Source organism: Carcharodon carcharias, chromosome 12, assembly GCF_017639515.1.
Source record: "Carcharodon carcharias isolate sCarCar2 chromosome 12, sCarCar2.pri, whole genome shotgun sequence".
Classification (NCBI taxonomy): Eukaryota; Metazoa; Chordata; class Chondrichthyes; order Lamniformes; family Lamnidae; genus Carcharodon; species Carcharodon carcharias.
Window position 1 is genome coordinate 130,943,178 of NC_054478.1, and position 12,115 is coordinate 130,955,292.

At 48.1% G+C, this 12,115-nt stretch overlaps 1 protein-coding gene across 4 annotated transcripts in view; it reads right to left on the bottom strand.

Moving 5' to 3' along the window:
• Nucleotides 1-11,183, bottom strand: part of LOC121284837 (fibronectin-like) — a 94,357-nt gene extending 83,174 nt beyond the window's left edge. For 2 of the 4 annotated variants that reach the window (XM_041200619.1, XM_041200618.1), the window contains exons 1-5: nucleotides 10,896-11,183; nucleotides 8,221-8,349; nucleotides 6,160-6,297; nucleotides 2,483-2,614; nucleotides 569-706 (exon numbers count right to left, since the gene is read on the bottom strand). In XM_041200619.1, the coding sequence (XP_041056553.1) occupies nucleotides 569-706; nucleotides 2,483-2,614; nucleotides 6,160-6,297; nucleotides 8,221-8,349; nucleotides 10,896-10,980 (622 nt within the window). In that variant the 5' untranslated portion in view covers nucleotides 10,981-11,183. The remainder of the gene's footprint in view (nucleotides 1-568; nucleotides 707-2,482; nucleotides 2,615-6,159; nucleotides 6,298-8,220; nucleotides 8,350-10,895) is intronic. The other 2 variants (XM_041200621.1, XM_041200620.1) reach the window with 1 other exon arrangement.
• Between the last annotated feature and the right edge of the window lie 932 nt (nucleotides 11,184-12,115).

Genomic DNA, 12,115 nt, shown 5'->3' on the forward strand with positions numbered 1-12,115 from the left:
CCTTGTTTCCAAATCTCTCCAAGGCATCACCCCTCCCTGTCTCTGGAATCTCCTCCAGCCCTGCAAACCTCTCGGCTATCTCCAAGTTCGTATTTTTCTCTTTTCCTTATGAACCATAAGAACAGGCGGCCAATTAGCCTCTCTAACCTGTCCTGCTGCTCAATCAGATCATGGTTGATTTGTATCTTAACTCCATATCCCTTACCCGTGTAAAACCTATCGAACTCAGTTTTGAAATTTTCAATTCATCCCAAGCCTCAGCAGCATTTTTGGGGGCAGTGGGGGAGGGGGAAGAGTTCCAGATTTCCACTACCCTTTGTGTGAAGAAGTGCTCCCTGACATTGTCCCTGAACAGCCTGGCTCTAATTTTAAGTTTCTGCTGTTCTGGGCTTACCCACCAGAGGAAATAGTTTCTAGCTATCGAATGTTATCAGCTTCTTTAATCATCTTAAATGCCTCAATTAGGTAGACTGGATTGTATAAACAGCCATTTCAGTGCCCAGTGGTTTGATAAATGGTTCAAATCAAAGCACGATAAGGTTGCAGGAAATACAAAAGCTGAACCTACTCCGTGAGCTGCATGTGATGCGTCCGCTGCCTTCTCCCAGACAAGTGCACTCCATCATCATCCAGCCTTGGTATGGCCTTTCCCAGGTGTCTCCAACAACATGGCTCGTCCCTGCGACATTGTCGTAACATCTTTCCGCTGTGTAAAACACAAGGCCCAACATTAGGTTCTGAAGCAAGTTATCTTTTGTCTATATCTTGTTATTCCTTCAGAAGGCAGCGCCTATCTATGTACCTGAGCCTGGGCAGTGAATGCCAACAGGCTATTCTACAGTGGAGAGGGGTTGGCGGCATCAGCCACCCCAGCCCTGCCCTCACCCAATGGCCACTCGCTTGGACTGACCAGGGGTCAGACACGCTAACAATGGCTGCCCTTTGCCCTTCTCCAGAGACTGAATACAGCTGTCAAGTTTGCCCTCAACTGGACTAAAATCAACAGAGATCAATTGAACGCTTTTTAAGGCTCAATTGATGCACTGACTAACTGAGCTATTGCATTTTAGCCCTTTTCATTATCAAACAATATTCTCGTCAAAGATGAAAATCTTAATCTAGTTTTTTTCACAAAGGAAGGAAAGAAAGACTTCATTTATATAGCATCTTTCACAATCTCAGGACATTACAAGAGTGCCAATGAAATATTTTTTGAGATGTAGTCACTGTTGTAATCTAGAAAACACAACCACCAATTCATGCACAACAAGATCCCACAAACAGCAACGTGATAATAACCACATAATCTGCTTTAGTAATGTCAGTTGAGGGATAAATATTGGCCAAGTCACAAGGGCGAACTCGCCTGTTTTCTGAGACATTTTACATTCACTGGAGAGAGCAACTGGGGTCTCAGTTTAAGACCTCATCTGAAAGGCAGCACCTCTGACAGTGCAGCACTTGCTCAGTGCTGCACTGGAGTGCCATCCAGGATTATGTATTCAAGCCTCTGGAGTGGGGCTTGAAGCCCCAACCTTAGGAGCTGAGAATGCTACCACTGAACCACAGCTGACGCCCACCCCATGGTTAAGCCATCAGGCTAAAATAGACCTTTACTAACTAACAAAAATGAAAGAAATATAGCTTGAACTCTACTCCACTGGACAATGCGGACCATCACATGATCATCTGGCCTCCACTGTACAATGCTGACCATCATATAGCCAATTGGTCTCCACTGGATAATGCTGATGGTCAACTGGCCTCCACTGGACAATATTGATCAATATCAGGTCAACTGACCACCACCAGACAATGTTGGTAGTAAACAGGCCCCCACTGGACAGTGTTGACCATTGTATGATTGACTAGCCTCCACTGGTCAGTGTTGGTCATCAACTGACTACCACCAGACAATGTTGGTGGTAAACAGGCGTCCACTGGACAGTGTTGACCATTGTATGTTTGACTAGCCTCCACTGGTCAGTGTTGGTCATCAAGTGACCACCACTGGACAGTGTTGATGGTCAACTGGCCTCCAGTGGACAGTGTTGGTCATCAACTGGCCTCCACAGGACAGTGTTGACCATTATATGATCAACTGGCCTCCACTGTAGTCTGCCTGGCTATCTGGCCTCCACTGGATAGTGTAGCTCATCATTTCTTCATCCAGCCTCCCCTGGACAGTGTGGACCATTACATAGCTAATGTGATCTGCTTTCTCTCTGAAGGTTTTCTGTTCCTTTGTTTGAGCACACCAGCCCATTCCAACCCGCACCCCCAACTCTTTGAAAATGCTGAAAAAGAAATATCAAAACCGAACATAACCTCAGTGCTGACACCGATCTGACTATGAGATGCATTGACTTAGCACAACCTTTGGCACAATAGTCTTGCACTGAAGGTCATCAAAGAGCATTGCACTATGAAAGTAGAAAGGGTGTCCATGCTTCAGTTTCAATTGTAATGTGGAATGGTCTACCTATTGGCTTGCAGGTCCATTCTCCTTTCCCATTACCAAGGCAAATACACTCCAACATATGACCACCTGTCTCATGCGGTCTCCGCCAGGTATCACCAATCTTATAGGACTGACCACCTTCATGGCAGCGATCTGCGAAACACAAGAGGACAACAAGAATTGATTGTTTTAAACCATCCTTAACATTATATTCAGGATCTGATCAACTCCTCCTGGCCAGGGCCCTACATCCCATGAGTGTTTCAGGACTGTCTGGGGATAGGTGGTGGAGCCGACAGGATTTTGGAAAGAGTCTGGGAATTGTAGGAGTCCGGGGATTGGAGATTGAGTCTAGGACTAGGGGTGCAATCTGGGATTGGAGGAGGAGTCTGAGATTGGAGGAGGTGGCTTGGGATTGTGGGAAGTGTTTGGGATTGGGGAAGGAGTCTGGGGATTGGGGTGGAGTCTGGGATTGAAGGAGGAGGCCGGGGATTATGGGAAGAGTCTGGGGTTGGAGAAGGAGGCTGAAGATAGGAGGAGGAGGCTGGGCAGATTGGGGGAGGAATCTTGGGTTAGGGAGGAGTCTGGGATTGGGCATTGGGGAGGAGGTTGGGGATTGGAGGAGAAGGCTGGGGATTGTCGGAGGAATCTGGGATTGGACAAGGAGTCTGGTATTAGATGAGGAGTTTGGGCAGATTGGAGGAGGAGCCTGGGGGTTGGAGGAGGAGTCTGTAAATCGGGGAGGTGTCTGCAATTCAAGGAAGAATCTGGGATTGGGGGAGGAGTCTGGAGATTGTGGTAGGTGTTTGGGGATTGTGGGAGGTGTCTGGGATTATCTGAGGAATCTGACAGATTGGGGGAGGAGTCTGGAGATTGAGGAGAAGTATTAGATTGGAGGGGGATTGTGGGGGGATTGGAGAAGAAGTGTGAGCAGGTTGGAGGGGTTTTGTTGGGGATTTGAAGGAGGAGTGTGGGGTATTGGAGGAGGTGTGTGGGGAGATTGTAGGGGGAGTGTGGGGGGTTGGAGGGGGAGTGCGGGAGGATTGGAGGGGAGTATGGGATTGGGGGAGGAATCTGGGTTTGGAGGAGGTGTCTGGGGATTGGGGAAGTAGTCTGACAATTGGGGGAGGTGTCTGTGATTCAAGGAAGTCTGGGATTGTGATAGGTGTCTGGGGATTGTAGGAGGTGTCTGGGATTAGCTGAGGAGTCTGAACAGATTGGTGGAGGAGTCTGGGGATTGGGGAAGAATCTGAGGATTGGGGGAGGAGTCTTGGATTGGAGGGAAGTGTGGGGGGATTGGAGGGGAAGTGTGGGAGGATTGGAGGGGGAGTGTGGGGGGATTGGAAGGGGATTGGAGGGAGAGTGTGCGGGGATTGGGGGGAGTGTGGGGTGATTGGAGGGGGAGTGTGGGGGGATTGGAGGGGGATTGGAGGGGGAGTGTGGGGGGATTGGGAGGGAGTGTGGGGTGATTGGAGGGGGAGTGTGGGGAGATTGGAGGGGGAGTGTGGGGAGATTGGAGGGCTAGTGTGGGGGGATTGGAGGGGGAGTGTGGGAGGATTGGAGGGGGAGTGTAGGAGGATTGGAGGGGGAGTCTGGGAGGATTGGAGGGGGAGTGTGGGGGGATTGGAGGGGGAGTGTGGGAGGATTGGAGGGGGAGTGTGTGATTGGGGGAGGAGTCTAGGTTTGGAGGAGGTGGCTGGGGATTGGGAGGGGGAGTCTGACGACTGGGGGAGATGTCTGCGATTCAAGGAAGAGCCTGGGATTGTGATAGGTGTCTGGGGATTGTAGGAGGTGTCTGGGATTAGCTGAGGATTCTGAGCAGATTGGTGGAGGAGTCTGGGGATTGAGGGGGGATCTGGGGATTGTGGAGGAGTCTTGGATTGGAGGGAAGTGTGGGGGGATTGGAGGGGGAGCGTGGGGGGATTGGAGGGAAGTGTGGGGGGATTGGAGGGGGAGCGTGGGGTTTAGAGTGGGAGTGTGGGGCGATTGGACTGGCAGTGTGGGGGGATTGCAGGGGGAGTGTGGGGGGATTTGAGGGTTAGTGTAGGGGGATTTGAGGGGTAGTGTGGGGGGATTGGAGCGGGAGTGTGAGGGAGTTGGAGGGGGAGTGTGAGGGAGTTGGAGGGGGAGTGTGAGGGAGTTGGAGGGGGAGTGTGAGGGGAATTGGAGGGGGAGAGTGGGGGGATTGGAGGGGGAGAGTGGGGGGATTGGAGGTGGAGTGTGGGGTGATTGGAGGGGTAGTGTGGGGGATTGGAGTGGGAGTGTGAGGGATTGGAGTGGGAGTGTGGTGGATTGGAGTGGGAGTGTGGTGGATTGGGGGGGTATGTGGCGATTGGGGAGGTTTGGGGAGAAGTGTGCGATTGGGGAGGATTCTGGTGGGGTTGAGGAGGAGTGTGTGGTTTGGGGGTGGAGTGTGGGGTTTGGGGGTGGAGTTTGGGGTTTGGGGGTGGAGTTTGGGGTTTGGGGGAGGAATGTGGTGTTTGGGGGAGGAGTGTGGTGTTTGGGGGAGGAGTGTGGTGTTTGGGGGAGGAGTGTGGTGTTTGGGGGAGGAGTGTGGGAATTGCTGGAGGAATGTGGGGTTTGGGGGAGGAGTGTGAGGTTTCAGGAGGAGTATGGGATTGGGGAGGAGCCTGGTGTTTGGGGGAGGAGTGTGGGATTGGGGAGGAGTCTGGGGGATTGGGGAGGGGTCTGGGGGATTGGGGAGGAGTCTGGGGGATTGGGGGAGGTGTGTGGGGACTGGGGAGGAGTGTGGGGACTGGAGAGGAGTGTGGGGTTTGGGGAGGAGTGTGGGATTCGGGAGGAGTGTGGGGATTGGAGGAGGAGTCTGGTGTTTGGGGAGGAATGTGGGGATGGGGAGGAATCTGGGGAATTGGGCAGGGGTCTGGGGGATTGGGGTGGAGTCTGAGGGATTGGATGGAATCTGGGGATTGGGTGGATTCTGGGGGTTGGAGGAGGAGTCTGGGGATTGGGAGTGTAGTCTGGGGATTGGGAAGGGGTCTGGTGGTTTTGGGAGGAGTCTGGGAGATTGGGGAGATGTGTTGTGATTGGGGAGGAGTCTCAGGATTGGGGAGGAGTCTCAGGATTGGGGAGGAATGTGAGGATTGGGGGAGGAGTCTTGGAATTGGGGGAGGGGTCTGTGGGATTGGGGTAGAGTCTGGGGGAGTGGGGTGGCGTCAGAAGGATTGAGGTGGTGTCTGCAGTGATTGGAGGGGAAGTCTGGGCAATTGGGGAGAATCTGGAGGAAAGTTCCAGAATGGACATTCTTGCCAACATGTGATAGGAAAGATGTGTAATATGTCTAAGGAAGGGATTAGTTTATATTAGGAGAGGGTTGGTTGGGGATTATAACAGGAGGGAGGGATGGGGTTCAGTGTGAACAAAACCTCACTTGAAAACTTCCTTTAACAGACAGGATTTGTGCAAGTCCTTCTTAAAATTCAAAACTCTGCTGCACTTACTGACATCGGTAGGGCAAGACAAGGGAGCCTGCCCCCTCCCTCCCCTTTCTGAAACTGATACCCCTCAACTCCATGAGGACGGATGAAAATGTGAAGAGAAAAATCCACTGGGCATTTGAATAGAGCTCAGAATAGTACAAATACTGGTTTTTGATAATTGGGAGGTTAGAATAGGTTCATGTCTATACACTGTCCCCTCCCATCCAATATCCTTCAATGCTCCGCACCCATTTTCCTTACTTGCAATGGTACAGCTGATCCTTCCTCTGCCAGCTCCAATACAGGTACAGTCCCAAATCATGCCATCCTTGGGGCGTTCCCAAGTATCCCCGACACGGTGCCTGTTCGCAGTGTACTGGTCGTAGCACATCTCTTCAACTGCACAAATCAAAATACAGTCATGGTCAAATTCATCCTTTTGGAGGCCCTTTGCACCCAGAAATGACTCCCTGCCCTTCCCCACCCACCAACCCACCACAAGTTTTCTCCCCTCCTCTCTTGAGGGGTGTAATACCAGGGCATGAGCAGTCTCTGGTACCCCAACCCAGTCCCAATGGGTGAGCTTGGCCTATGAATGCCAACTAGAGCCCTATTTGGCCCATGCTTTGATATCTAGCCAATCAGCTGTGCCAAAGGGAACTGTGCAACATTTTATCTGTTTTACTGTGGAAGGTCATCAAAATGAAAGTACTTACAGCACCTTCTAGAATGTCCCAGAGTTTTTACAGCCAACAAAATGTAGTGACAGTTATAATGCAGGGAATGCAGCAGCCAATTTGTGCACAGCAAGCTCCCACAATTAGCACTGCGATAATAACCAGATAATATTTATGTGATGCTAGTTTTTGGATAACTATTGGCCAGGATACCAGGGAAAACCCCCCTGCTCTTCTTCAAAACAACCAATGAATTATCCTTTGTCCACCTGAGTGATGGAGCCTCAGTTTAATATCTCACCTGAAAGATGGCAACTCTGACACTGCAGCACTCCCTCAGCACTGCACTGGAGGGTCAGCCTGGATTTTGTGCTGATGCCTCTGTAATGGGACTTGTACACACAACCTTCTGCATGACTGCAGGTATATTTAAAACATGTCTCCAAACACCATATTCTATTTTTTTCGTCCATAATATCAGAAAAACTGTGCTTCAAAATAAGAAAAATTTACTGTGCAACACTAATCTGATACAGAAACCACTGTGCGCTGTGACTGTACAGTGGTTCTGTAATGCATTGGGATTGTACACTCGTACTGTAACACACTGTGAATGTACACTGGTACCGGGACACACTGGAATTCTACACTGGTACTATAACACACTGTGATTGCACACTAATGTTGCAACATATTGAGGCTGTACATCGGTACTGTACCATGCTAGGACTGTGCACTGTAACACACTGTGAATGTATACTGGTACTGTAACACACTGTGACTGCACACTAATGCTGTAATGCATTGAGACTGTTCATCGGTACTGTACCATGCTAGGACTGTGCACTGTAACACACTGTGAATGTATACTGGTACTGTAACACACTGAATATACACTGGTACTGTAATACACAAACTGTAATGCACTATGATTGAACACTGGTACTGTAATGCATTGGAACTATACACTGGTACTGTAACACTCTGTGATTGCACACTAATGTCATAACATATTGAGATTGTACATTGATACTTTTCCATGATAGGACTGTGCACTGGTACTGTAACAGACTGTGAATGTACACTGGTACTGTAACACATTGGAATTGTAGTGCACTAGGTTTGAACACTGGTACTGTAATGCATTGGAACTGCACACTGGTACTGTAACACACTGTGATTGCACACTAATGCCGTAACGCATTGGGATTGTGCATCCATACTATACCATGCTAGGACTGTGCACTAGTACTGTAACACACTGTGAATGTACACTGGCACTGTAACACACTGGGACTGAACACTGGTAATGTAATGTACTATTGCTGTACACTGGTACTGCAATGTACTGGTTCCAAACACTTACTGTAACACACTGGGGCCATATGCTTAAACTGCAATGCGCTAGGACTTACAGTGCTACTGTAATATACTATTACTGAACACTGGTAGTGTAATGCATTGGGACTATACACTGTGACTAATGTACGCTGGTTCTGAGAGTCTAAAACAAGTTGTAAAATTGGCAGGAAACATACACTTTTCCATCTGTATGTAGGGACTTTGCACACTTAGAGATAGTGCTGGATGCCAAGACTCATTATCAGGAACCCAGTGACACTGGCTCCTTTAACTGCTGACTTACCATCAGGCTTCGATTCACAACTCCAGCCTCGACCTGCCCCATAACAGGTACAGATCATGATACGGCCCAGATAAGTACGCTCCCATTGCTGGTTGACATGGTAAACCTTCCCATTGTCTGAGCAATAATCTAAGTGGGGAGAGGGAAAACACACACATAAAAATCAAATCTTTCCCAAAAAGACCAAACGTATTACATGACTAAAAATGCTGCAAACACTCAGCAGGTCAGTCAGTATCCGTGGAGAGAACATGCATGATGGTGTTTCAGCAGTGAGCTTCTGGTTCATGAAGGGGCCACACATGAAACATGAATTGCAGGGAGGTGAACAGGTGGAATGTTGGGCTGAATTTTGCCAACTTGGAAAATACTCAGGAAGCAGGACCACTTCAGGGTCTAGGGCCTGCTCACTGCCACAACCCAACTGTCAGCTTCATTTTACATGAGGTGGCACTGCCTATTTTGTCTTCCAAAGTGAACACTGCATATGCAGCTCAAGGAGCTCTAAACTCCTGCTGTGCTCTCACCTCTCACGAGCTGCAGACAAAGCGGGGGTCCCCACCCCTGCCAAAGCCAAATCTCTTCTAACATGGCCACTAAATGGCTCAATTATTACTTTCAATAGCTTCCTGCCTGCTCAACAGAGCTGGGAAAATCCCACCCTCCACAGGTGCCACCAGACCTGCTGAGCTTTCCATCATTTTCTATTTTTATTTCAGATTTCCAGCATCCACAGTATTTTGCTTTTGCCTTATGTGCTCTCTTTATAAATGTCCTTTATTTCTAACGCCCAACAAATCCATCTGTTCTGCCTCATGTCATCAAACAGAAACCCAATTTACACCTTCATATCTCCACTCTTCCCTTTAAAAGAGCACAGCTAACAAAAATTAACTTTACAAAGGGAAGCTCATTAACTCAATTGAATTGTCTTTGTTTCTGCACACAGATACTGACTGTGCGTGAAGGCATTAAAGAGGGTGCAGAAAATATTCACGAGAATAGTTCCAGGGATGAGCAACTTCAGTTATGCAGATAAGACTGGATACGCTGCAATTGCTCTCCTTGGAGAAGGCTAAGAGGAGATTTGATAGAGGCGTTCAAAATCATGAGGGATTTGGACAGAGTAGATGGGGTGAAGCTGTCCCCACTGACGGAAGAGTCAACCAATTTAAGGTAATTGGTAAAAGAAGCAATGGCGACATAAGGAGAAACTTTTTTATATGCTGTTGAGTACTTAGGATCTGGCATGTTCTGTCTGGTTGTGTGGTGGAGGCAGGTTCAACTGTGGCTTTCAAACAGAAAATTACCTGATAAGGAAAAATTTACTGGACTGCGGAGAAAAGATGGGCTGAGTGGCACTAGGTAAATGACTTTTGCAGATAGCCAACACTGACATGATGGGGTGAATGGCCCTCCTTCTGCACTGTGACCATTCTGAATGTGTTTCCAGAGTGTTCCCTTTCAGATTTCTAGCGCATTATGTGTTTGACCCTAGTTCAGAACAGTGATTTATTCAGAATAGCTGAAAAGGCCCCTTCCAATCTGCTGGCAACAAGGGGAAACTTGCTCAAGGCTGCCAGCCCATGGGTCTGCCAGAGTTACTCTAGAGTTTTGGTCTGGGTGTGCACACTAAACTCCCAATGTGAAAGCAGCTCAGGGTGAACTTGAGTTCGAACCCCGCCAGGGGCTGTCCAGGATCCAGGAGCTATGCGAGGGACACCACAATCTCCCCAATTTCTGGTGGAGGCGGCGACGAGGACTCGGAACATGATGGCTCCGGTTGCCGAACAGGCGGGCAATATTCAGGGCCACTTTGAAGAATGGCTGCTGAAGCAAGGCAGCAAATAAGACTCCCCAGCATCAAGGTTTCTTCGCCGGATCTTCCCCAAGTCAGCGGGATAAAGATTACAACGACAAAACCCTTTCCTCCTCGCCCCGAATAAAGGAACGATGCGGCACACGCAATACAAAAACCCTCAGATGCTGGATACTTGAAATAAATGCAGAATATTTTGCAAACTCTCAGGAAACATCTGTGGCGAGAGGGGAAAAGTTCGGGCGATGGTCCTTTGTCAAGGTTGCCCTCAAAGTCCGCAATGGAAACTTCAAACAGGGTGGGAAATGAAAGGGTCCAGAATGTGACCTTTTAACTTGCTGCTAAATCAGCTCTCACAACCCAAACAGGACGAACAGGACCCTGCCCCATGTGCACACTGGATTAACCCCTTGTGCTGGGCACCCCACTGTTCATCCCCGAATTCATCCTGCAGCGCAGAAAAAGGCCATTCGGTCCCTCGTACTTGTTCCGCCTCTTTGAGAACTATTTTAACATTACACTGGGCCAGATTCTTCCTAAGAGCGCAAGGAAAGTTGCATTTGCTACATAAACAAAAGTCGATGCGCTCCGCATTCAACTCTAGAAGCATTTCAACGCCATATAGTTTATAAATGTATGGTAGTTTTCCAAACATGTATGTTATAATCTCCCTGAAATATTTCCTAATTATGTACCCCCTCCATTAGCTTATGTTTTGCTGCACGGTTTAGGATCATGTTCAGGGAGTTTAATACACATGTTCAGAAAACTTTTTAGGAGTTTTAATACGATTTTTTTTGGGGGGGGGAAGTTTCATGGGTTTTAAAAAAGTTCGAAAAACATTTGGAAGACTTACTTTGATTTCCATCGTAGATATTCTGGCCGCTGGCTGCACCCAGGCACACGATCAGCAAGAAGACCCCGAGCGTGGAGTGGCGCATCTTCCAGGCACCAGCTCCCCCCCGCCACTCTTCACCGCTCACTCAAGAAACCCACAAGCCCGAGGAGTCCCCCTTGTATTGAGGAGAGGGAAAGCAGCGGGTACTGGCACAGGGATGGGACACTGGAGCAAAGACTGAACCTCTCCCTACACCTTTGACTAGTCAGTGAATGAGTGCTTGTCTCTGTAGCCCCTTTTATAACATTAGCTGGCAAGGGTAGGTGGAACCTTGGAGGTGGGGGGGGAGGGGTCTCACTCGGGCCACATCAATAATATTTACAGGTCTGCCTCTGACATCACTGGAGGAATTATTTAGGACTTTTTTTGAAAAGAAGCTGTTCAGCCGCAGACACAACGCATCTTCCTTAAAGGGCCACTGCATCCTTTGGACAGCAGTCTCCATAACACAGGAACCCATCCCACATAAAGAAAGGCAGTCATTCTATAAAATGATTCACTACTTGTCTGTGAAGGCAGGAAATTCATACCAAAGTATTATATATATGCTGAAAAACAGATTTAACTCAACTGCCAGTTTCTTGCCAGCTGGTTACTTGTAGCTGGATTTGCTGAACAGCTCTGAAGGAGACTCATACGGACTCGAAACGTTAACTCTTTTTTCTCTCTCCACAGATGCTGTTAGACCTGCTGAGTTTTTCCAGCATTTTCTGGGTTTTTTTTTGAAAAATACACTTTATTCATAAAATATCTGAAAGAACATTGCGAAACATTTGTAAATAGCCAATCACAAAAAGTGCAATCACATTTCAGTTTTCCACATAGATCATGAGGAGCTTCAATACAATCAATGAATATTACAGACATTTCAACCTGGTCATTAGACAGTCAGGCAGTGCAATGGTATTCTTTTTCTGTTTTTGTTTACTGAACAGTAGCTTTGACAAACCATCAGTGGGAAGGGCTGAACTTTTTTTTTAAGGTCCACCTAAACTAGGCGCCTTTTGCTAGCAGTTCCGGGGCGAATGTGCGTTTGAATCTCAATGGGTGAAAGAGGCCGGATATTGTCTTCAACAAGGCGAAAAGATGTCTGATTTGTTTTTTAAGCAACCTTCAGGTCTCCCAGTTTTATCAGATCTGTGTACATTTTCCACAACACACCTCTAAATATAAAGTAC